The sequence below is a fragment of the Neolamprologus multifasciatus genome, chromosome 23, assembly GCF_963576455.1.
Source record: "Neolamprologus multifasciatus chromosome 23, fNeoMul1.2, whole genome shotgun sequence".
Taxonomy (NCBI): Eukaryota; Metazoa; Chordata; class Actinopteri; order Cichliformes; family Cichlidae; genus Neolamprologus; species Neolamprologus multifasciatus.
Window position 1 is genome coordinate 17,109,655 of NC_140460.1, and position 27,427 is coordinate 17,137,081.

The 27,427-nt window shown below is 37.7% G+C and overlaps 1 protein-coding gene across 5 annotated transcripts in view; it reads right to left on the reverse strand.

Moving 5' to 3' along the window:
* nlgn1 (neuroligin 1) overlaps positions 1 to 27,427 on the reverse strand; it is a 290,054-nt gene that overhangs the window by 249,492 nt on the left and 13,135 nt on the right. For 3 of the 5 annotated variants that reach the window (XM_085150602.1, XM_085150604.1, XM_085150601.1), the window contains 2 exons: positions 13,137 to 14,200; positions 12,339 to 12,398 (listed from right to left, as the gene is read on the reverse strand). In XM_085150602.1, coding sequence (XP_085006728.1) covers positions 12,339 to 12,398; positions 13,137 to 13,674 — 598 coding nt within the window. In that variant the 5' untranslated portion in view covers positions 13,675 to 14,200. The remainder of the gene's footprint in view (positions 1 to 12,338; positions 12,399 to 13,136; positions 14,201 to 27,427) is intronic. The other 2 variants (XM_085150605.1, XM_085150603.1) reach the window with 1 other exon arrangement.

Here is a 27,427-nt window from a genome sequence, read left to right on the forward strand (position 1 = left end):
CATTTTGGAGATGTTAGCTCTTTATACAGTAAAGTTACAGCGGGATACAAATAATATCAGGCTCATCCTGCCAGAATTTGTTCCCCCTGTCTAAATCACGGACAAACAGTATCCTACAGCTGTTTATGTTTTTAAACCCATTTTGCACAGAGAGACATTTTTTGAAAAATGTATTGATAGCAATGTTGAATATTATTACACAGGAAAAAAAACAACTACATGTAAAATAATCACACAGTGAGCCTCTGCCTTTCTAAATGGAGGGGCAGTAACTGTGTGTATATATAAACGTGTAAAACCTGAAGATAGAGACAAAATACTGTTAATCTGACTATCTGCTATTCTGCAATTCGTCTCATGTGTCAGGGTCCTGGGTCTCCTGACCCAGCGTGTTTAGTTCTTTGTGATTTTTGTATTATTGTACTTGTGAGTTATTCTATGGTTTCTAGTTTTGATCCCTTGCCCTTCATGTTTCTGTGTCTCCTCGGTCCTGCTTTGCTTCCTTGTCTCGTCAGTCCTGATTTCTCCCAGTTGTGCTCTCCTGTGTCTCATTCCCTTCGTTACTTCCCAGTGTATTTAAACCCTGTGTTTCTCTGAGTCAGTGTCACGTTGTCCCTCAAGCTGTGTGTTTCCTCGTGTGCCTCTCTGCAAAGTGTGAGTTTATATTTTCCCAGTTTAGTTTAGTTTTGTATGCTTTTCCCCTGTCAGCAAATAAAGCTGAGTTTTTTGAGTTCATCCCTCGAGTCTGAGTGCCTGCATCTTGGGTCCAACTCCTGCCTGCCACACAGCGATTCATGACATCATGTAAACAATAACGTGGCGCACAGCGTGATGTGAAAAAAGGCACATACCTGACGTTACTTGACGAACTCTGTATTCCTCGTCCACACGTAAACGCAAAAAATGAGTTTTAAAAAATCTTCGTTTTCGGTGATTCGAAACGCCGTTTACGTGTGGACGACACAGCTGCGTTTTCAAAAATACCCGGGTAGGTGCGGACCCTAGCCTAAAAGAGTTAGTAGTTTATTTTCTTACTACCTGTAATTTATTGCAGATTACTTGTAATTACTTAATTGTTTACTAAATATTTGAGGTGTGAAATAAACTGCAATTGAGCAAAATATGTGTGGTTGGATGTGTTTGTGTGCGTGTGTGCGCGCACGTGAGGGGGGGGGGGGGGGGGGGCGTGAGAACATTTTTCTTGTAAAACAAAGGGGCGCCCAGCAAAAAAAGTTTGGGGACCAATGCATAAGCTAGTGATTTGCGATACCACTGATTTCCTTTCCGATCTGATACCAATTAAAATTCAGGTTGGTATCGACGATACTGATCCGATACCGATACTTTGTACATTTAATTTGTTATTGTATTTCAAATTACCGGTACAGCTTCGTAATGATAACGGCCATCAGACAACTTGTTTAATTATGAAGAATTCTCATATATAAAACAAACCTGAAGTTGTGTGTTAATTTACGCTATTTGAATACATATATCTTGTTATTTAACATGTATTTACTTGCCTGGACATTTCAACAAAAACATTCAACATTCACACTTTCCCTCAATAATTTTAAGTTATTCAGGCAGCTAATTGGGGGAAAGTAGTGTAGGGTATTGATTCCAATGTTCCCTCTAAGCTGCTCGGTGCGCAATTGCGCACTGCTGGCACGGTCTCTGTGCACAGAAAACCTGCGTTGCGTACAGAAAAAAAAAACCTAACCTGAATTGGAATTAAAATGAATACTTTAACAATTCTGTTTTGCAGTGTTAGTCAGTAAGTGACTGGCTGCTCTCATATGGGATTAGAACGATGCCAACTTATCCCATACGGTAGCAGTCAATAATGTGATTCACATTCGTATATACGCAGCTAATCAATGTCGTATGTCTTATGTGCTGACACCGGTGCTTTAGCTAGCAAAGCGGCGTGGCTGATGTGGAGTGAAGCCACGTTAATGACAATGTGTACAACCGTTGGAGATGTGAGCAGGACAGACGGAACAACTGACAGAAAAATTGTGGACTTTATACCAGTTTTTAAATTGTGTTGATAGGCCACGTAAAACCAGAGTTATGATAAAATATATGCAATGTTTGGTTTTCTTTCTGAATACTATCATTGTTTATATTTACTGCGGGAAGAAACGGTAAAAACAGGGTTTTATAAGGAAAACGCTCGAAAGCACTGTCTGTCTGAGAGAAAAAACAAAACCAGAAAAACCCTTTCCTATTGGTCGAAAAATGTACCATGTCGACCAATCAGAAAATGATCGTTTTTATCGTTAACTCGGTTTTCCTGGGTCTTTTCACGTGTGTTATGAATAAATCTTATTTTTTCGGTACCAGTACTAGTTTTATTTTGTTGTATTTATCCGCGACACCTTAAAGGCCGGTCTGTGAAAATATTGTCGGGCATAAACCGGTCCGTGGCGCAAAAAAGGTTGGAGACCGCTGGTGTAGTCAATAGTTTTGTTGTGTGTGTCAGAACAATGAGGTGACTGCTGAATGTTACAGGTGTTACAGGAGTGATACATCTCCTGTTGTCAGGCCTGCAGGTATCAGGCTGTTGTTCTCCTTTATCTCATAGTGGACAGAAATTATTTTTTGGAGTGGCACAAATAATTTGTGTGGCATCAAGTTTGATGCAGAACAGCTGATTGTTCTGTAAATAGTTTGAAATGTTTATTTTAAAAAATGCTTTGGCTGCAAAACTCAGTTATGTTTTTGTAGAAGTAACTAAATAATTAATTGCCCAACATTGGCCATTATATACTGTATTTTGTAGACAGAGAGTTATAGGACTCTCTCTCAGACCACAGACTCATACTCATAATACAAGTCAGAGCTTTATTAAAAAAAAAAAAAAAAAGGAAGATGAAGAAAAAAGAAAGTTGTGTTTTCAAAATTGGAGTTCAAGTTATTTTTACTTCCAATAGTGTTAACATCCTACGCAGGTCATGAACAAGATTTTTTAAAATTTTCATTGTAAGTGGGCTAAAGCACTTAATTAAAAGTAGTCTAACATAAATGTAAATGCTGTGATTTAATTATTTTAATAAACCATGTAACTTGGATGGATTCGATGCTGGTGTGACCACAGTGCACACCTCTGCTGTTGCTCACAGTGGTCCAAGGGACTGCTCAGGGAGTTTGTGCATTCGCTCAGACACATGAAAAATTAGAGGGAACATTGCTTGATTCCATCGATATTTCGATCGATCTGCCCACCTTTAATGTTAGCAACATAATGCAGTCGTTTCTGTCCTAGAGCAGTCTCCATTTTACCATCATGCTCTTTATAAAAATAAAAGTAATGTCCATATCTACGCTGCACCAGTATTTTCCTTCTCCAGCACACAAACTAAAATCAGCTGATCGTAGTGACAGTAGAAGAACCGATAAGTGGGATCGCTAGGCAGGGAGACTAACGATTTAAAGGAATTGGACTACTGGGAACCGGTTCTCTGTCGGAGCTCACCGAGCCCACCGTCTGCGCTGTGTTTACTTCTTTTTGCGCTAGATTCTGAGCTGCAGGTTTTGTCTCTCTCCAACCAAAATTCACCGAGCCAGCAGCAAAAGAAGCAGCAAACTACGCTTTACATTTGATAAATGTCATCATGAATTCCCTCTGACTTTTGCTGTTTTGCTTCCACCATGATAAAAATCACAGTTCATGCACAGCACATTCTCTCTCTCTCTCTCTCTCTCTGTACTTCAAGAACAGTTTCAAATCTCTGTTTTCTGCATTATTCATTCGCTTATTACCCACCAGTCTACCGTTGTTTACAGCGCCGTCGGCTGCTGTCTTTCTTTTTTTTTTTTACTTAAATGACCTTGGACAAGAAAGACTAATTTCTGCTGTTCAATACTGAAGAAATTAAAACTTTTTTAAAATTGCAGAATATTTTTAAGGTTATCTGCTATAAAAAGTCAGGTCAGAAAAATCTCCATGTTTTTCTGTGTTTTATTCTCAGTTACTTTGACACAAAGGCATCTGCTGTGATGTTCACAATTCTGATGAAGTCTCACATGTATCAGTAGTGATAAATGATCAGAATTAGAATATTTCTGACTGTCTGAGGCTAAATTGAATTGAATCAGGACTTTGAGAAACCGGAATTGAATGGATTATAGAAATCAGTGATGATACCCAGCCCTAGTGAGCAGCCTAGGCCTGACAGAAGTGGATGTAGCTGTGGGTAATAAGAAAAGATGAAAAGAACTATTAATAACTTTTTTGTTAAGTTAAGGCTTGATCCGTATGAAATTCATAGCCAGTGCTCTGACACAGTGCCATCAACCTCTGAACACTGAAAAAGCACAGTGTATCCAGAAAACACATTATATGTTGCAATAAATGCACTGCAAGTGTCCCCTCTCCCCACTGCCTTTCAGCAGCATGCAAAGCAAACAGGTCGTCAGAGGAGGCCAAGATGATGATTAAGTTTAACATTTTCTACAATATTGCCAAAGCACTTTAAGCAGAAGGATTGTTAGTTAATAATTTAGAAATGAATATTGTCTGTATGGACTGCAATTTCCCCCCCAAAAAATGTGCACATGTAAAACTGCGGTGTTAAGCGATGCAGTTGAAAAATTAGTCTACAGCCCTGTACTTAGATACTTGTATTGTCATGTGCACAAGACAAAGTGGCAATACAAGTATTGGCACTCACTCTTCTAACATTCTTCCCATTCTTCCCACTCTTCCCATTAGCCTGTAGTATACTTCAAGGGTCCAGTCCTTTTTTCACTCTATATTCTTAAAAAAAAACAATAAAAACATAAAATAAAAAAATAGACATATCTGCCTTTTAAACCAGGCACCAAGTCCTCTACATATGTATTAATTTGTTGTTTAGCTAAGGTTGAAACTTGACTAAAAAAATTTCTGAAAGTTAATGAAAATAAAACCACCATGTTAGAGTTTCATCCCAATCAATGACAGACAATTTCACTTTCCATGACCCCCTCAGATCTTGAGCCCATGTCATCATATCTTAAACCTCATGTGAACGATCATGGTGTTTGCCACACCCATAGCAATAATCCCACACAAAGGAATTACTGCAATGAATTATATATCGGACTGAGCAAAACACTAATATCACAATTGCAGCTGGTTCAAAACGCTGTTGCTACACTCTTGACAGGCACATGGAGGCGTGATAATATTTCGGCCAATCAATTGCACTAGCCTTCTTTGAAGCACAGGATCAATTTCAAAATATTGTTGCATCCATCAATCAAAGTGCTGTGAAGCATTTTCATCAATGTCTGTTGTGCTTAAATGTGCTATATAAATGAATTGACTTGACTAGAAAAGAGAATATAATGTTGCCAGTGTGAAAACTAAATCACTGACTTGTACAGGAACAACTGATAAAAAGCAACACTCCTAACAGTTCTACCTGGAAGTGCTGAAAAACAAAACAAAACAACAAATACCAAAAAACCCTAAAACAAGTTGTTTTTCCATACAGGAAAATCAACCTGAACTAAAGTTTCAAATTAAAAATACACTACATTTTGTTACAGAGAAATATTACTATGCAAGTTTGATAAAACGTACTAAATTAGAGCTTTCCTGGTTCCAAGAAAATAAAATATTTAGGGATGATGTGATTGTTGATGTAGTTCAGTTTGTTTAGTTTGGTTTTGTAAGGTTCCCTTTGCTGTTTCCTGCACAAGGCGGCTCATTTGGCAATAACAAGTTAGTCTGGAGTGCAGGTTCTTAGCTGGTGACCAGAGTAGACCAAGTATATCCAAGTGAAAGAGTCTTTGCACAACAAAAACGCAGACAGCAGGGGGTATTTCACTTGAGGTCCTCTGGTTATGACTTTCCTTTATGAACGGAGCGCTAAAAAAAATAAGTAGACCACACTACGACTGTTATTAGGTAATTTAAAAGTTTGTCCCACCAGCCAACTTTTAAATCACCTTTTTTGGGGTTTTAGTACAACTATGTTAAACTCTAAACTCTTCACAAGAAATTGGTCATAATCTAACATAATTGTCTTTTTCTTTCAGTATTTTTGTTGTTTTTAGCTCACAGTAATTTGAAAGTTTGGTTAGGCTGAGCTGGAATTGGCAAGCTCACCACATACTGAGTATGTGGTATAGACACAAACACATACAGACACACACACAGACTAGAACACACTAACATAAGAAGAAATACCAGTGTGGAAAAGTTAAGCTGTGAGTGGAGGTGACAGAGGCCCTCAAGGGAAACCCAAACACAAGCAGGGCCATGCCTATTCCTGCCCATTTGTGTGTCTTTGTAGGCATGTGTGCATGCCACCTCCCAAAGGATTGTCCCTCAACAACTACAAAACTAGGACAAAGCCCAAGGAATAACAGGAAAAAAATAAGAGACAAAAGCAAGAGAAAAGGACATATGAGGAAAGTGAGATGGTAAAGGGTGAAAAGGTCAAGACGCATAGAGACAGAGACAGGCACAAGGGGAAAAGCCAACCTGTACAGAAGGAAACCAAGATGGATGGAAAGAGACACGAGAAGAAGAAGGAAATGAGGGAAATGGGAAATTGTGGGAAAAAACAGTCAAACATTCACAATGTGTGAAGTTCACTGAATCTTGACGGAATTCGTATCTACAGTAGGACTTCTGTTCTAAACCCCTCTGGAGTGATGACAGCAGAAAGAAATTTTAGAATAATACAACTTGTTTAAAATATTTTGAGAACTACTTTTAGATATTAAACAGTGTGTACATGTCCTGGGATAGTAGGTCAAGTTTGCAGTTTAAATTTACATTCAATGTAAGAAAGAAAAAGGGAATCAGAAAAGCAGACAAAACAGAGACAACCCCACCACCCCAAGTGACACTGATTCTAGACCAAGACCGAATGCTGTGCATAGAAATTACCTTGTTGAATTACATTGGCAGCATAAAAATGTAATTTTACAGTTTACCTATTGGGAATGATAACAGCAATATCCTCTTGTACAAAACAGTATTGTGCTGTTTAGAGTATAAGGTTTACAGTATAAGATAGCCAGCTGTCTGGTTGCCTTTATACTGTTATCTTGTTTTATTTTTTAGAATATCCATAAACAGTTTATTACGATAAAATATACACGTCCTCATCCTTAATCGGTTTCTTGTCTTTCTTAAACTATGACTTACAGTGTAGCTCAACATTTGCTTGATATGACTTTTGCAGTAGGAGTTCGACAATGGTGGTTCATTTTTAGCTCAGCCTCAACACTGTTCTCAAGCACAAACAACCTAGAAATCACAAGGCACAATCATAACAATTGGAATCTAAACCCCAACTAACGTATTGCTGGGTTCCATCCAGTCTGGGGCCTTTAGCGTGGGGTTCACGTGTGCTCCCCAAGTCTGTGACGGGTTTCTCTGGGTACTTTGGCTTCCTCCCATCATCATGTGTGGGGTTCTTTTAGATTCTAAGATTCTAAACTTAATCGTAGGTGTGAATCTGAGAGTGAATGGTTGTTTTTCTGTCTGTGTTAGCTCTGTGACAGACCGGTGATGTGTTCAGAGTGAAACAAGTCTCATGCTAGGACAGTTATAAGCTCCTGCCACCCTGAATACAATAAGTGGAAGAAAGTTAACAGCACTTAGCAGTGGTGCCAATACTGTACCATCGCTGTTAGTAATAAAATATTATTACTTTCCTATGAATTACAAAACATATGCAGCTAGTTTATTTTCTCACATGGTAAGCAAAGCGCTAAGACCTTTTAAATAAAATGCTCTATTCAGAGTGCAAGTTGATCATTTAACATCAAGACAGCTTAAACTTGTACAAATTAGTATTGTCCAGATTCAAAACTGCCAATGCAAATTTTCAATGCTTACAGCCCCATGCATTTTCTTTGAGCAAATCTTTGGTCAGGCAGGAAAACTTTTACTGAACTTTGTCAGTAATAGCTAAAGTGTCATATGCAATGAGATGCATTTAAGGCACTGAAGCAGCAACAAAGTGACAGTCTCGCCACATGCTGTTAAAGAAAAAGCACCTTCAGTATTGTGACACAGTTCTGTGCTAATATTGTCAGCATGCGAGTTTAAGACATTTGTTCTTATAGATTGAAATGTAAAGATTTGTGTTAAATAATATTACCTTCACCACATCTCATCTGCTTCCATATTGGCTTGTGCTTGTAGTCATGATGTCTTTTGACAACCCACACAGTTGAGTCAGCTCTGGCCTTATATGTGAAGAGTAGTAAAAATATATAACAGGCAATAAGAAATGAAATTAAAATGTCCAGCAGTGTCTCCTTCAAACTGCAAACTGCATTATCTTATTTATTTTTTGTTTTGTTTCCTTGTTGTTGTTTTTCCATTTCTTCTTTTGGAAATCATTAAAAAGTCTACAGATTTATCTTATTTATCAAAAAAGGTTTTTGTTTTTTCCCCCCAGAGTTGGTATTGAGTGTGTTCTATGCAGCAAAAAGAGCATTTCCCCCAAACGTAATGAAGGCATGGCCCTCCATAGCCATAAATACATCTGACTCATGCATCAGGATGAGTTTTACTTAACCCAAGTCTGAAATTCCATAATTGAATTTCAAGCCACTCATATTCATTTATTTCATTTTCAGAAATGAATTGTGAATGCATGCACAGAGAACGAAGACCAACCACAGAGCTGCTACCTCTGATCTCAACACAGAAACCACTATCCCAGCATGTGATAACTTAATGGCCATACTCCATCCCAGAGACATCAAAAAGCACTACTTTTAACCACAGAAGATTTCTTTGAACCTGCGTGACACAGGACAGTACAATAGTTCTTATGTGGACAAAGAGGCGAATCCCACAGCAATTACACTCTGCCTTCTTCACTTTCACCGCTGCTCTATTGTTTGGCTGTGTGTCCTGCTTTTACTTTGTTTTTGTCTACCCCATATCTTCTTCTTTAACACAGTCATATATTTTCATTGCTTTCCATCGCTAGCTTTCCTTCTAATCACCTCAGTCATACAGTTTTTCTTTGTTTTGTCCAATAAGAAGTCTTCCATGCTTGGTGTGCAGAACAGTCATTAACAAAAGCACATCAGAATTTCATGTTAGCTGAAGGTATGAGTGTTATACAAACTGTTACGGAACTAAAACCGAAAATAAACAGTATATATGTTCCACGATGTGTTTTGTGCATCATAAATTATCTACAGATCTGTCAGTAACCGTGTAGTTATTGATCAGTGGATGCTGAAGCATTTGGGAACACTGTAAGATTGCCCTCCAAATTTTCACCTATGCAGATGAAATCCTAAGTTTCACATATTCACTATAATTCTGCAGGTGCACCTCATCATTTTCCTTTGGAAAAACTTGAGAGCTAAATTGTGCTTTTTATCACAAAATTGTTGTAGTGTATTGCCTGTCAATATGTCACTTGTATGAAGACATTATAGTTGATTTGATTAATAATACCCCATTTCCTGAAAATGTATTTCTTCCTATCCAAACATGTTATAAAATCCATCACTGTGGCTGCACACATCTAGCCATGAAATTACCTAGTCACTCACCATAATCTATCCACTCACCCCACGCACCACTGAGTACACTGCACTACTGTGTCACTGATAATGACTAAAGTTCTAAAAGTATCCACTGAAATAGCTTTTGCCTCTAAAGTAAACCACCACCATCACTGTGGAACTGACATTAGACTCTAATGATGTACCAGAAAACATTATCTGATGCTGTAAAACTGATATCCCAGCCTGGACAGCATGGCTAGTAACTCAACAATGCACACTTTAATTGTAATATCTGAATATAGAAGCCATGCACATGTACTGAAGAACACCACCCCAATACATGTGCATGATTCCTGAGAAATGAAACGTGTGGTACGTTTTAGTCGTTTCTGCCTAGAAATATTCATCTGAAAAGTGCAGACTTCAATTGGATGTCCGTGGCTAGCATCAGTAGCAAGACACGATTTGGTGTTCAACCCAGGCTCAACTGCCCAGCACATTCGTGCACAGAGAATTATTGCCACATAAGAATGTCAATATTGGATGACACTATAAAGCCATTTTTTTTCTTCAGTGCCTTAGGTTTGAAAATTCTCATTACATTCAATTTAATTGCAAATAGATTTCAATATGGTTAACATTATGGGAAACCCATTCTTATGACAAACTATAGAAAAGGTATAGTTGGGGAAGATGTGTTTGGTTGACAATTAATAAAAAGTCAAATGTAAATCGCAGGCCAGTAGCAGAAGATGAAAAAGGAGTGACCCTCCATTTAGATGTTGGTCACCTACCTCCATGTTTATGCACAAAATGAAAATCCTCAGAATAATGACTTCTTACAGATTACACTTAGAATTCAAGTAATTTTACTGTCTCTTTATCTGATAGTTTCCTCCAATGTCACAGTGATTGAACTACATGAATACTGACTATCTACTTAGATGGATTGCTTGGATCAGCTGATATCCATGGCATCATCTCTTATCAAAATTGTTTTTTTCTTGTTTTGTTTTGGGGTTTTTTGCATAAAATGTTATTTGGGAAAACAAGAAAGCAACTGATGTACTAACATTTTCAGAATTGAGGCCTACTGCTTTAGATAATGTATTGTTCTGAAAGATAATATAATTTTAAAACATGAAGTTGAGCACTTCAGTCTCTAAAAGTTACACTTAATTTACCAGTCAGAAGTGATGTCTCTAGGATGTAAGACTACTAAGTTCTGGTCGATAAATGTCACTTTTTAGTCTCTAAAAAATTGCTTCCAACCTGTGCCTTTTACGTAAGGCTAAAATTTCACTTTTATCAATTTTATTAATATAAAAAACAAAAAATATATTTAAAAAAAAGTTTAATTCTCTAGACCATCGAGTATTGTCTTAGGATCTGTATTCTTCATGTCACTTTTATCGGTCATTAGAGCCTTGAACCATCTGCTCTGAGAAACTTTTCTCTTTTTTAGGTCAATAAACACAAAAGATAATTATTGTTATTTTCAACTTTGTGCATAGTTACTGGGTTGCAAAACTGCAGACACAGAAACAAACACAAGGAAAGCAACTTCTCCTGTAACTAAGGGACATTTCTGCTTTTCCTTTTCTGTGCAATACACTGTGTTTCACAGCTATTGTCCCTTTATTATCAAATCACAAAATCTTGTTTTCTGAATTATGATTTTTCTATGGTGTGTGAACAACATATAAGATTCTGTAATCTGTCAGTGCATTTCCTTTCAGTGTATTTGTATGTGTAACATGTTAGAGGTGAAGAAGAGCAGTGAATTTATAATGTGCACGTATCTATTTAGTACGAAAAAAGGAAATATACAAAAAGCGATAATGCTGACTGCTGCCAAGACAATGACATTAACACCCAGAACTTATCAAGGACGCTGTCAGCACATCTCTCCCCCTCTCTCACTTTCGCTCTCTCTGTCTTACTCTCTCTGTCACTCACTCTGACTCAAAAATATCTATACAGAAAAAAAGTGCACACACAGCCAAGAAGGGAGAGGCTAAAAGAGAAAGACAGAGAGGAGGTGGAGGACATTATCTTGATGAAACAGCGCTTGATACAGTAGCCAGAGCCAACCAGAACATAGCTCTGCTTTCTTTTAATGGAGATTACACAGTCAAGGTCCAGCCTGAGCTCATCTTATTTAACACTGCATACAACTACATCATTGTGAGTGTGTGTATGTGTGTTTGTGACAGTGTGTATGATCTAATATGCTGCTATCTTGCGACACATCAGCCATAATTACTGCACACCTCCTGACCTATGATCTGGCAGCCAATCAAATCCCCCACTATTGCTGACCAACGCGAGCACACATGAGTACTGGGGATGTGGTGCAACACACCTCACATCAATCCACCATCACAAGGTCTGCAAATTACTTGTCTTATTCAGGGTTTTAGATGCAAGTATGTTGCTGTTATTACCTTGAGTATATCAGAGCGTCTTTACAAGACCTGACAAATGACAAAAAAGTATTTCCTGATGTGCGCACTTATACTTTCTGAAATGCAGTAGCTGTGTTCAGTGAGAATACTGCTTCTGACATCTCCACTTTCTTCTTAAGGTTTTTTAAATTGGCCCTAAATTCACTTTCAGGTAGTGTTTTAAAAGGCCCCGTCTCCTAATTGCAGCATTCTAAAAACCAGCAGAGTCAAGACTTGAATAATTTGTAGACCTTGATTTCACATCTCTCTCTCTCCATCTCAGTCTCTCTCGCTCAGTCTCTCTCTCTCACGCTGTAACATATAGCTCTTCTTTTTTCTTCCTGTTTGCAGGATGTTCTTCTTTCTGTGGCATTGTATAGGTTGGAGTCAGATCATACATACCTCCTTGTCTACATATTTTCTTGCCCGGTTTCCTGGCACATTCCTTGGATATTCTTTTGACTGTAAAATGAATAGAAAACTAAAGAATAACATGGAGCCCCTGGACGCGCAGTGCACACAGGAGCTGGCATGCACACGCACACATGAACACTCACGCAGCGCTGATTGACTGAAAAAGACTTAGAGAGGAAGGAAGGGAGAAATAAAGACAGGGGGAAAGAATGAATAATACCAGCTCAATCAGAGCAGTATTCACTCTATCAGTCGGCCAGCCAGCCAGTCATTCAGCCAGTCAGCCAAATCAATCGGTGATGATCATGACAACAACTGTCTTGTTTAATGAACTGTAGCCATTGTGGATGAGCACAATACGCTATGATGAGCTGCAGACATGAGAGTGGGGGAGGAGGGGGACTGCAGGGCAAATAAAGAAATGAGAAAAAAGAGGAGCTGAGAGGAAAATCTGTTCAAAAAGTCTGAAAGAATGAATGTGGAAAAAAAATTTTGAGGCAGATGTGGAGTGAAATTAAAAGTGTGCACACTGTTCTCTCTTTCACACGTCACTCTTGCACAGTCATGTAGTATAAGAAATATCATGCACATTTAACATGCACAAGGTCATGCTTTCCCTTCTAATGACAGACATACAAGGACAGAAACAGAAATTCACTCTCACATAGTAACAACACACCCCAACAACACTTTTTTCCCCTCTATCAGAAGGTTGTGGGTTTAATTCTCTCTGCCCCACCTCCCTCTGTACTCAGCCATCCTACCCTGGGCTTGCAGGCAACTCACCATCCTCAGTGGGAACATAGATGTTAAGATAGAGGCAGTCCTCGCTCTGGTCCTGGACGTAGGTAGACACCACATCGATGCTGTTGGTAAACCACACTGGCAGCATGACATCTGGCAGACGACCCTCGACGATGCTCTGGGGACACACTGGGGCAAAGTGTGTGGCATTGCGAATGTCAGGCCATGGTGCCGCTGGCTCAGGTGGCTGGAAGCGGCGTTCACCAGTAGGTGGAGCGGCATATGGAACGCCCAGAAATTGTATGACAGGACCCAGGATCTCATTGTTCAGCTCCTTCTTGATACCACGAAGCTTGCCATTGACTGTGGTTACTATTGGGTCATTCTCATCAAGTTTCTGAGCCAACACAACAGCTGGACATGCCTGCAGAAGCAGCAATCCCAGCCATATTAGAGTGGATACCCACCAGCCAGCCTTTAAGGAACCTTCTAGACCTACATATCCCATGCTTCTGCTCCCACATATAGCACTCTGAAGTAGCCGACATCCAATCCTCGAATGCTGCCTCCACTCGAACATGACTACTGTCCCACGTTTTACACTTGGTTGCTTTCTCTGTTTTTGGCCAGTTCTTGCTCGTGAAACAAACTCCTTATTTCCTTTTTCTCACTTATACCATGCAGATGCAAACACAAACACAATCACAAAACTGACATTCATACAAAAGTAAGGTATAAGGAAATTGGTAACTCCGGAGCAAATGAGGGTTGTGGATGCTAATGATCCGTTTTAAAACCAAAGCACTGCAAAGCATCCAGTAGAACTGTAGCAGCCATCAGTTTCCTCCAAATTGGTGAAAGAAAATCTGTGAAATATTCCTCACAGTATGGAAATATATTCCTCAAAAAGGTCCTGTAAACAATCACTGGACTGAAGAAGAAAACACTGAAGATTTCATATTTAGGCACCACTTCTCAGGAGATAGACAAGCCAGTCAGTGATGATGGTTTCCATATTGCCATGTACAGCGGCAGAAGCAGCGATTGCGGTGCAGTGGGTCTAGTAGGTACTTGTACTGTGAAGAGTCAAGTCCAAAGTTGGTCCCCTGCAACACAGTAAACAAACATTTACCATTCACACTAAGAAGGCAATGATCATTTTTAACCAGTACCATTTTAAATTTACAAAATTATTTTTCTTACTTCACAGCATAGTAGACATGCCATTTAATTTGTCTCATACCCATATGCACGGATGGTTACATGAGATAACATTCCTCAGCAACACACAAGGTATCTATCAGCATGCGTGGCAACAAATTATACTGTAGAGTTTAATTGTATACACTACCGACAGTGTGACACTCCATCCCACCGAGAGGGGCTGATTTTTAGACAGACCTTAACTTGGATCCCAGCAGCAACAAGGCTTACAGTCAAAGCCACAGGTCATTTCAATGAAAGCAAGGAACTTCATACAGGTGGCTACAGTTTGTGTCATGTCACAGACCTTGTATTAACATTCCCCAGAAACTTTGCCTATTTTGCCATTCTCTCAGTAAGTCTGTCTAATGAGATATATGGTAGTAACACAAAATGATTCCAACTGAAACAAGGTAACAATTTTTACTTCACCCTTTACGCCACTATGTGTTTGTGTGTGTGCATGAAATTGTCGAACATGAAGGTATGTCCTTCATACTAGGTGGTTTTCTACCTTTCCCACACTTCTTAGTAGTCACTGTTCCATCTGGATGAGCTCACCTTCAATTTCATACACTGAGGTAATCCTGTTTAACTGCATACACACAGAAAACTGTCAAACTAGCTAAAATTAACACAGAACTGCATTTTCACTAAAACACTAACATGTTATACTCCTTAAAGTATATGTGTATATCTGTATATGAAAGACTGATTGATCATGCAAGCAAGCACAACTGTGATTAACTGAAGAAACACAACAATGAGGGAAGACTAGAACCTGAACCTAAGTGCCCATACACAAACAGGAAATCTAAGGAGGCTAAGCCAGTCGGGGTCAGTAGTGGTTTTATAGTATTATATAAGTTGACTGATGCACAAGCCTACATATTAATATCTGATAATATCTTACCCAGCCCCAGTTACTGATCACTATCCTGCAAGACTGAATATTTTGTCGAAAATATTGTGTTAGCATAATGCAATATGGGGCATTTTTTCCAACTTAAAAAAAGCTTTGAGCCACAAAGATATACATGTACATAAAAGTAGGAGTGATATGTAGAGTATATGTACATATCACTCCTACTATGTGATATGTATATATACTGTACATGAGTGAATTAAAAAGATGAAGGAAAAGCCATTCCCATTTAATATTCAGTTTTACCTGAAGGAGTCCTCCTTTTTTCTTGCAATGTTTTCTGTGTCTTTTTTGCAAGTCAAAATTTGTCTGCTATATTTCTGAGTGAATGCTGTGCTTCTGTTTGAAGTCAGAAGGTGGTGGTTTTAATGAGAAACATGGCTTTGCAGAATTATTTTTTTTGTTACTGTTTCTATTTATTTACCAAAAAAAATACAGACATTACACCTAGTTTGACATGACAGTTTACTATGAAACTGCACAAATCATTACAGTATAAATCATTGCACATGGTTTTCATCATATCTGAATGCTCAAAAAGAGAGGTTCAGGTAACTGATGTATTTCAAGGTCAGGTGCATTTGTACTGTATAGTTTTTCTGCTTCAACATTGTTGTATTAAACTCAATTGTATATAGCATTTGTATTCTATTTTATTCAATTGTATATATAGTATTTTATTCTATTCTATTGTGTACAGTTGTGTACAGTATCCTATTGATATCTTATGCCAGTGTTTATTTTTTTCTAATTTTTCTATGTAACTTTGCACTGTCCACTGCTGTAACAAAACAAATTCCCCACGCGTGGGACTAATAAAGGTTACCTTATCTTATCTTTATTTTAAATTTTAATCAGATAAATCAAGTTCATTGGTCAGCTTGAATGAATGAATGAATGAATGATTAAATTATTAAAAGGGCTGGGCGATATGGCCTAAAATCCATATCGCGGTATAATTTGAAGCATGTGCGGTAACGATATATATCGGAATAGCTGGAATAGGGTCAACACCCACGTCCCCAATGAGTGTGAATTGGATAAGTGCTTCTTTTTTTTCTGAACGTCACCTTCTGATTTATGAACAACACACACACACACACACACACACCAAATGATTTTGCTGAAGACATTAAAAAAAATGTTTTAAAAATTATTAAAAAAAGAAATCCTACTACTACAACACATGACCACATTTAATATACAGTATACTATTATTTGTAGTTAATCTAACGTATACACTGAAAATTTAAAGTAATTAAAAAAAAAAGGACTGACACTAGATTGAATTATTTTCTTTCTTACACATAGGCCAGTTGTATACCATCCATATTCATTGTATAAAATTATGCTGGCAGCCATGTTGATGCCAAAGGATAAACTGCTTCGTTGGCCGCCTTTAAAAGTCAGCAGTTTTTGTTATTTGTTCAGGGACACAGAAGAATTGCCTACTAAACCTCTTTTAGTTTTAGCAAACTGAAGCATGCTAAATAGTCCCTTTGGATCATGTCAAACAAGGGAACTAGTAGAATATACCCACATTTTCTGCATAATGATGGAAAATTACAGCAGCTGCAAACACAGAGGGCTGTTGGAACTGAACATTACAATATGACTCCCATGCTTTGGATCAGAGAAAACTAAAAAACAATCTCAATATTTTTTATTTTTAATATTCAATATTTTTTTTTCTATTTATCTATTCATGGCTTTGTCCTTTCTCTTTACTCATTTAATTATTGTAAAAAGTGACAATAGTGAATCCATTCATTTTTCAAGTGATATTTGGGGTAAAATCTCATGACCGTTTTAAGGTTGTGTGCATATGTCATCTGTCCAAACCAGAGCCATATTTTTAAAGGGGAAAAATGTAAGTTAAACTAATAAAAATAAGTTACAGATCTGTATAGACTAAAAACATGCTTAAAAGCATGTAATCTAGCTTTGGAAATGAGTGCATTTCCTTTTGTTTTAAGGTTTAATATGTTTAACCTGGTAAGACAACATGTGTGAGTTTACAAAGACATAATGGCCAATTAAGAACAAAAAAAATCATGGCTGTCTGTATGTCATGAGATAATTATGAAAAATTATTGAAAACAGTAAAATTCTTAGTTTCCAACCCACAAACAGACCGTGAATATGACACAATGTAAGGAGGTTATTTCTTAGGTGCTCTATATTTTCAGTTTAAACCTTCAAATGGGACAGTTTGCATCTGCTGTTATTTCTTCTGAGGCCTCATGGGAGGCAGGCTGCAGTCAGCTGAATGGTCACAATGTGGGAATGAAGGTGACGCATTAAAGGGTCACACTATTTCAGTTTCCCATCTGCTAGTTCAGAAGCAGGGATGGAAATCTTTACTTTTCCTTTGAAACATCTGTTGAGTCAGACTAAGATACCCCAGACGTGGGACCTGTCTCCAGTCAAACCACGCAGAGGAACAAGAATTGTGAACTCCCAGTATACATGATGATAAAGCTGACAGTCTGACAATCTTCTCCATCCTCAGAGCACAAACAACCACCCTGGCAGACAGAAGCCCTCCTGCCCCTCCTCCTAACAGCCATATTTCTACATAAACCAGCGCTTATCGACAACGGCACTGAGAAATCCACGTACACAAACAAATGTAAAACAAATATCCAACAGTCACGCAATAATGGCTGACAAACAACAAGAGCATTGTGACAGCACTGAAAGAAAGCAGTTGCATTGATTGTTCCACTCTTTTGTCAATGAGTCCATAAAACTAGTTGCAAGTATTTTTACAGCAAGGCTGAAGAGAAACAACTGACATGATACTCTTTGTCATTATGAGCACATGAAATGCTGGAGGGGCACATAAACCAGTCAACAAGTTAAGAGCTGTTCATTATAGAAGCAGAGACGTCTGAAAGTACTTTAGAATTTGAACCACTGATTTGTCAAAATCCTTCTTATTATGTTGAAGCTTTTTGGTGGAATCTGGTTCATCCAGTTGAGCTGCTGCATTGTTGATTGGTGTATGTCATTCAACATTCCAAAGAAACTGTTTACGAGCACAACTGTTTAACCAATCACATGGTCTTTCAGTAGTAGTTGCTATGAACACATCAAGTCAGACACTTAATAGTTAAAAGCCAGGAGGAAAATTGCATCTTAGCACCACACTGGAGAAAGTTATTCAACCTTGTGTTTGTGCACAGATCACAGCACAATATCAGATCAAGCGGTGTGTTTGGAAATCTTCAAATTATTATTCTACTACTGTATCATCTTATTTTCAGTATGAAATCACACAAACAGGCTCTAAACCGTAGTATCAGTCTCAAAGGGAATTTTTGCTAGACAAAAGGCTGTATGTGGGTCAGCCTGTACGGTCGAAGGTTATATGGAATTTCTGCTTACAGCAAATTAGATCTGGATTTCTGAATTAAGTTCAGTAGTTTTTACTTCCACATTGCCCTAAACGATAACTCATGGCTTGCTTAGCATTACAGAAGCTGCCTGATGAATATCTCTGTGAATGTCATATGAAGATAGACACTACCAGATAAAAAACTAACCAGAAAAATAACAGAATTAAAAAACTGGGTTTTTGAAATGAAATACAGTGGATTATAAGGCAATGTTAATGAACTTATATGTAGACAAATCATCTGAAGGGATTTCAGGGGAGTTGCTGAGATACTAAATGATATACTAGGATACACTAGGAATCACAGCCCAACAAATGATGCAGGAAGAGGTTAAAAAAACACACAGGGGAGTGAAAACAGAAAAAAAAAGTAATAGAAAACTAAATAACTGACAGTATATAGGTGAAACTAATTAGATGCCAACCAATCCTGAAGGTGGTAGAAAAGACAAAGACAGAAAATTAACATCTAAAGACAAAGAAAGCAATTACCAAATGAGACAATGCAAGCAGACAAACAGTGAGAAAGACAAAAACAGGAGACACACAAACTAGGTAAAACACAAAACACCAAAACTCAAAAAAAGCTAAAGAAAAACTTTTTAAAAGGACATTTGAGACTATGACACACGTAGCCAGAATCCTGAGGTCACGAGCACATAACACAACACTTAAACACATCTCTTCTGGCTGGTACACACTAAATATCTATGTGTATAAAGGCAGAGTTTGACATTGTGGGGAGAGTAGACAGCATGATATGACACTGTCACTAAATACAACAGTCTCCCTCATGGGTGGTAAACACAGAGCAGTCATCATCTGTAATTGATGCATCTGCATGGAAAGAACGGGAAACTCTACTACTAAAGACAGGAAAACATGAAGTGATTATTTCAAAGCAGCTGTGTTATATCTACTTGATTTGTTTGGTGGCAATGGTACTGCAGTGATCTTGCAACTATCCAGCCAAAATTTTAATGCAATTTGCAGGATTATAAATCCATCTAAATTGCAGAGAGAAATTTATCAGTGCTTGAGGTGCTAATTCAGTCAGCAGCTATCAACTTAGACATGCCAGCCTCATTTCATGTTGTGTATATGTGCAGCTGCCAATAGCTCCTGTAATTTATGCTTAGCCTGTCATCAGATCAAATCTAACGTCTAAGACGCTTGTTTGTCTCCATCCAATCTTTTGTGTGTCTTTTACTTCTATATATAGCCATGTTCATTTTTCATTCTTTGAAGACCAATTTTAATTCAAGGTATTTTCAGTTTTGTCCTGCTGTGTTATAAAATTTGTGCTCGTTTTTATCTGAATGTATTACTGTTGGTGTTCATTTTCTGCTTTTGCAATGTTGATTCGTACTAATATGTGTTTGCTGCATACACAATGTTAACTGTGCAAAATCGTTATAGCCACAAGATTATATTTTTCTTAAGTACTCTGTTTGACTATAGTTCTCATTGTGATGACAGTCTTTACACTCTAGGCTTTTGTCTCCTCTCCTGGGTTCATTTTTGTCTTGTTGAAACGCAATTGGGTAAGTTCGAAGAAGAACTTGACAAAGAAAGAAAGAAATGACAAAAGCTGTCAAAGTTTACCTTGGGATGTGTTTGCTGTAACACAACACAAAGTAACCCATTGAAATATGCAGGTTAGTTTTCTGATATGACTGGTGAGGTTACTTGTCATTTTTCAATTCAAGTAATCATTTATTTAGTTACTTTTTAAAATAACTTGTCCGTTACTAATTACACTCTCTGCCTCTTCACTTTCTAGCCATAAAATAAATAAATATACATTAAAAGCAAACTCATCCTGATGCCGTTCCATTTATGCAGCAGGTGAGAGGCAGATGACCAGTGTTATACACAAATGCATTTTATAGAGTGCATTGCTATTGCTAGTGAGGGTTCACACAATATAGCTGGCCCTACTGAAACCAGTTCATATGAAGATTTGAGTCCCAGATTTAAGCCCTGTGTGAAAACAGCCTAAAGAGTTGGTTTCCCTTGGATAGCACATTTGACCCTAAAACTGAAAACGTTTCTCAGATGAGAGGTGAAACGTCTTCAAGCAACTTAAAGAAGTCCAGACGCTTTTCTTTCCAAGGTCCTTAGACTACGATGACCTGGATGACTGAGAAACTTCACAGACATCAAGAAAATGTTTCAAGTGCTAATCAATGCAGATTTTGACACAAGAAATTTTATTCCCACTTGGTCTAAAAATAGATTTCAGCCACATTGGCAACAAAATTGAAATTACATTGACATTAAGCTTCCAGCAGTTCTTACAGAACTCAAACACAATACAGTGGACAGAGTTTATGTCTTAGAAGTATTCCAATGTGGCAACGACTCTGACCCTTAATGGATCAAGCAATGCAGGCGTGTTTTTTTGGCTTCAACGCTATGATTGATTCAAACTAAGAAAATGTATACCATCCTTAAAAATCTGAGACCAAAAGAAAAAATAGTCTCATAAGGAAACTCAGCTTTTTGATATAAAGTTTTCCCTTGTTACCGAATACAAATATTTGTTTGAAATCAATATTCATAAAAAACATGTTATTTGTGCCTTTCCAAATACCGTATTCGGGTTCGGCTCCATCCCTAGTCTGTAGTTAGATCCCCTGTATTTTTTAAATTCAAAACGCTTCATATAATTCTATGTGTCAGTCTTACTGCACTTATTTCTAGACTTATTGGAGAACAGTTCACTACAGATGGTGATTAATGTCCAAGAGTAGATAAAATTACTGGTTACCCATTTTATTTTCATAACTTCTGACAACGTCAATGAATACAGTTCATTTATTTCTTAAGATTATGGAACTGCCAGAACAGTCGTCAAAGAAGTGCATTATTGTTCACTTAAGTCTTTGCAGGGCCTTTTTTAATCTTAAGAAAGAAGATCAAATACAAACTCAATACTTTAATAAATTCACAGCAGTTTAAACGATGCAACATGCATTTCAATCCCCAACTGTTTTTCTATTAAATTATAACAATAGGTTATATATTATAAAACCAAGTCACTAGCATCCTGACATGCTTCAGAGTACATTGTCTGCAAAAATTAGGAAATAACTGCAATTGCTTTCACAGCAATTTCTCGTCGCATTATTATTTACAATAACAAGTATAAATTACTGAAACAATGTAGAAAAATACTTTCTAGTGCAGTGATAAAATATTCAAAATATGAGACTGCTCAGAAAATGAAATAAATTAATATGAAAAATACAATTACCTCACTGGCTGAATATTTCACTTGTATTCCTGTAAAAAGTACAATTTCAGACTCAATAGCTGACTTAAAGACTTATAAACTATTTTCAGCCAGTCTGTATATTTTGAATATAAATGTTTTATGGGCAGACGGAGTGCTTAAAGAATGCTGTTATAAAATGTCATAAATCTATCTGTCACTTTCCTGTTATTTCTTTAATTCCCTCCATTTCCCCCTCTCTACTTTTGTGTTAATTTTCTTGTTGCTTCAGTTGAGTGGTGATTGAATGCCACCGGGTGTTCAGAGCAAATTTCACACGTGGTCGAGACCGGGTAACCAACTGGAAAATCCCTCTTCAATCTTCACCTCTCGTCTTCATTCCATTTCCTCTTCCTCTATCCTCCACTCACTCACATCTCTTCATTTCATAGCCGTTTCTTTTTTATCCTCAGATTAATTTTCCCTCCCTTTCCTGCCTGCTCCTCTTCTTGATTTATTTCTATACATACTTGACCCTCTGCAGACCTGTTAATGTGGATACCAGCACATTATTCACTCTCTCTAATGTACATATGTATATGCTCTCTTATGTGTTATGCAACAGTCTTTTATCACGTTCTCATATTCCTATCTGCTATAAAATACATACAAAAACTGACATTAATATTGATAATTTTGTCTCTTTTCATCACTTTCTGCTGTTCCAACTCATACATTTTTAGATATTTTCACTTATTAGTTTCTACTTAACATGACCAGGTTTTGAAGTTGTGAGTCGTACATGGTTTATACTTTGGATTTCCCCTCTTATCATCTATATTCTCAAGCTTTTCCCACTCATTTCTGCTGCTACTTTGCCCTGCAGGGATCAATAAAGTTTTCCTCTTATCTGTTTGCACACTCTTAGCTCGTACTCTTCAATCCACTCCTACTTCACACCTTTAATAAGATCATCCAGCCTTCACCTCCTTTTTTTCCCCACATAGTTGCTCTTCTCTTCTGCAACTCTCTGAGACTTTGTTTTCTAACTTTTTCAATCTATGTCTTTATTCTTTTGTCTTTTATCCACATTTTAACTTCCTTTCTTTCTTTTTTGCTCTTTGCTTGTCCTCCCCTACTCCTCTACTTATCACTCCTCTTTTGCCTTCTTACTAATGTTCTTTCTTCCTTTTCCCAGTCTCTTTTTCATCACGTTCCTCCCTTTGCTCTCAATTTCCTCTTGGTCTCCTCCCTTAACCTCACCTCTTTACCTTCTCCTCATCCTTCCCTGCTCCTCATCCTTCACTTCATCTCTCCCAATTTCACCTCCTGGCCGGGGCAAAAGTGCTGTAGCTGCGTAACAAATCCCCACTGAATCCCCTCAGTCTAAGTCGCTGTTCTAATGAGCTCAGATCAGCCACGGCAGCCCGCAGCCACACTGCTGCCATTTCACTGACGCTCAATGACAGCCATTAAAGTGGTGTGTGTCCGTGTGTGTGTATTACTCATGTCATGAGGACACAAATCTGTTTACACAGTCACATTGTGGGTACCCGCATCTCTCCTATGAACAAAAAACAGCCCCTGTAACATAAATCTTTAAATGAAGTAGGAAGACATTAATGTTAGGGTTGGTTAGGTTTATCTTAAGGTCATGAAATATGCATTTAAGTCAACATAATGTCCTCTGAAGAGTAGCTGTATGACACATGTGCATCTTGATGGTTGCACATACATATGTGTACCTGAAGGATGTTGTCTCAAGCTTAAAGGTCTTTACACACCAAGCAAGTTGCAATAAAATTACATGTAATTCTGAATTTTTCAGATGCAAACTGGTCTCTAAAGTATGTACATGTCATGTTTTTTCCAAAAATGTGTCCTCAAAAAACACACTGCAAAAAAGTGAAGTTAACATCAAGCATTATTGAGCTGGTCCTGATGTTTCTAAAAAAGAAAAGCAAGAAAGAAAAAAAGTAAGAGATTCTGCGTTCATCCTTCTTCTAGACTTATTCTTATTCTCAAGAGAAGACAACAGCAGAGAGAATTTGATGGTTGGATCCAGGAGTTGATGCTGTATCACAACAAATGTACTTTCACACATATTTCAGGATGTCAATGGGACAGTTTGAGCTATCGTTCAGTGAGCTGACTGACCTGGAATAGCATCTAGAATAGTGTTATTTTATCATTTCCATATCATTGTATATTCAGTACTGGTGAATGTTTTGTACTATCATTGCACTTGTTGCCAAATACATTGGTCAGACTGGTAAGATGTGTTTATTCACATACAAAAATGTGAAAAAATTAACTTAATCCAAAACAATCAATGTTGCAAATTCATTCATGGTGTCAGTTTGAATTAAAAATAGGTACGTCCAAAAAATATTTTAAACAGACAAAACATTTGCACAAATTTTACATGTCTGGTGTGTTTAAATATTTAAATTTTTCAGCTTTGAAGCTGAAAATTTTAAATATTTAAACCAAAAACAACACATAAATGAAAATTAGGCTCACCAAGGCAAAAATAATAGCACAACTGTAAAATCAGTCACTGAAGAGCTACAGTTCAGGTCTAACACAGACAAATGCAACCGAAGCATCAATAAACAAAACAATGCCCGCCACGCAAATAGCTGCCACATATTAATGTCTACATATTGTAACGGCGGCCCGGCGAGGAAGGAGCGGCCAGCAGGTTCAGCGGGCATGTGGTGTGGAGGTTAGCCGGACAACTCAGAGGCCAGTTAGTTAAATAGAACAGCCTTTTATTTGGCGTTAACAGAACAACATACAAGCCTGGTCTCCATGGCTCCACCCTATTCGTACATACATGTGCCGAGGTTAGGTAGTCGCCAGCGCCAGCCTATTACAATGGTACGGTCTCTCTAAACAGATGCACGGAGAGCAGCATGCTCGGCTGTAATGGCTGCCACTGCACTCGCACTAGGAGACTCTCCAACTACTATAGGACGCCACCCCATAGCGGTGCTACACCATAGTAAGGGTTGTTACAATATGTATGTAGTAGTATGAGTGCTGTGGGTACACAATAATTGTACCTTATAAATATGTGTGAAAAGGTGATTTGGGCTTGAAGTCTACAGCATTTTAAGTTGCTGATAAGAGTAGAAAAACACTATTATTATATTATATCATTATAATGATTATTCCTTTCACCCCCCACTCCCACTTTACTTTAACACAGGAAAGCAACTGATCCAATCTGACCTACTTGATGGCTTTGTCAAACATAAAAACGATATTTTTTTATATAGTTGTTAACCTTTCATAATGTTGCAGGTCAATAAGAATTGATAATATCACGAACGTGATTTTCTAAACTTTTAATTTCCTCTGAGCTGGAGATTTTACATTTGTCAGTTTTGCAGCCTTCTCACTGTTAAATACATCACCCTAGGTCCACATACCAAAGTAAGATAGTTAAGCCAAAGAGCTGTGCTGACCGCTTTATGATTTACATTAAGTAGTTTTAATTTGGAATGACAGTAGACTGACTTTTGTACTTTTTTTTGGAACTGCTTGTATTTTTCTAAAGAGATATCAGGCTGGTCACCAACTATTTTATAAAAAGGTTCAGTACATGTGAAGGTTTTCAGAATTTACCTGCATATTTTTACATTACATTATCATGCATTGGTTTTACTTGCCTGGCCCACTGGAGATCAGATCAGGCTGTAAGCAGTTCATGGATTAAAAACCATTTATTAGAGAAAAGTCAAGAAGAAGAAAAGCAAAGAAGGGAAATTGATATCCAATTAAACTTACGTTCATCTCCCCGGTCTCTGCAATCCAATTTCCAACATTATAACAGTCCAATTCACAAATCTCATTTACTTTGTGTTTGTTTCTGTTATCAGACCACAGATGAGTATTTGATAATGCCTCATAAATACTGAAATATGTTCACCAGCAGTCATGCTGAATAAATTCAGTGTTTTATAAATTGTTACAAAATAAAAATATAGGTTAGTGACAGGAGCTGCACTACCGGATCTTTTTGTCATCCCTGTAACTGTTATCTACTCCAACCAATGGCATGGTTTAGTAACTCCAATACTTGAAAAGAGCTATAAATAACTGAGCTCTATCAAGAATGTGTTGTGCCGAAGGACTCGTTCAATAAATAAAGATTCAGAATGGTTTAATTTGGAGAATATTTGTAGAACATGATAATTGAAACCATAACCATGGCAAAGACTTTAACCCTTTTTGTTGTTTATAAAAGAAAGGTCAAGCTGCGCAAACACCTCACTGAATTTTTCTCCTCTTGTATTATTTATTTGTTTGTTTGATTTTTTGTTTTTGAATTGTATTCCCCTTAATTATATATCCCGTTTAAGAAGAGACATGGACCGTCTTGCCTAAATTAGATGAAATTCGGAGTGCACAAAAGTTGATCCACCGTGCAATACCATTGGGAAACTGGCTGGTAATGCCTTGATTTGTCATCATATCAGTGATTCGAAACAATCCTGAAGATTAATTAAATAAATTATAAGAACGCTTGAATATGAGAGTTTAGGTTATATAGAAATATTTACATCTAAGCTTGTTTGACATATACAAGCATATACCCTGTTCCTGTGGTCGTTTGCACATTCTTCAATAAATCACTGCATCCATTTCCCAATAAAATATAAAGAAATGAGGGGTATCTCATGACTTTTTCAAAGTACTGTTCATAAATGTTCTTCTACATCAACATTTTGCGCATGATATAAATCTCCAGATTTGTGACTGGAGATTTGTTTTTTCAACCCCCGAAGTGCTTCTCTGCAAAAGAATGATTTGAGTAGCATACGCCAGCTTTCTTTTTCAATAAACACACTGTCAATTAAAATTGCTGAATGTCAGTCTGCTTAAATTATCTGTAAGGTGCTAGTGGAGTTTTTGTCATTTGCATATTTCACTCGTTCGTCACATCACTCGAAGTCTGCCTTCAAATTGCATTGGTAAATAGGGCTGAGATGTGGCCAAGTTAATTGCTTATAACCCACTTGATTGCCTGTTGCTCGCTGACTAAATGACAAAAAATCAGAGATGTATATGGAGTACAAAATTAAAGGAAGTACATAGATGAATTTTTTTTAAAACCCACCCCTGGTCAAAGCAGTGACACCTAACCACAGTAAGATAACGCATTGACACATTGCCTTTAATAAAGTAGAGTCAGCATGTGGAGGCAGCCAGTAGGTGTAGTGATTATCTGAGAGGGCAGTCGGGGGAAAACTAAGGGCCAATCATTTTATCCTGGCTTGTCACCACACAGAACATAGTGTTATTTTAAAGAGAGGCAGAGAGAGCAAGAGAACAGATCAAGTAGGGGGGGGGGAGTGAGAGAGGAGCATGGGGCTCACAGGAGACTTATGGCTTAGTCAGTCATTCAGCTAAACACTCCATCAGCCTATGCTTTAGTCAGTCTCATCCATATCCACCTTCTATTTTCCATCGTCCATCCATCCATCTCTCCTCTAGCCGCTCTTGTGTGATAAATCCTCACAACATCACGGCATTTTAGCCATCCCTCTATCCCTTTGTCTGTCCTATTTTAAGCATCT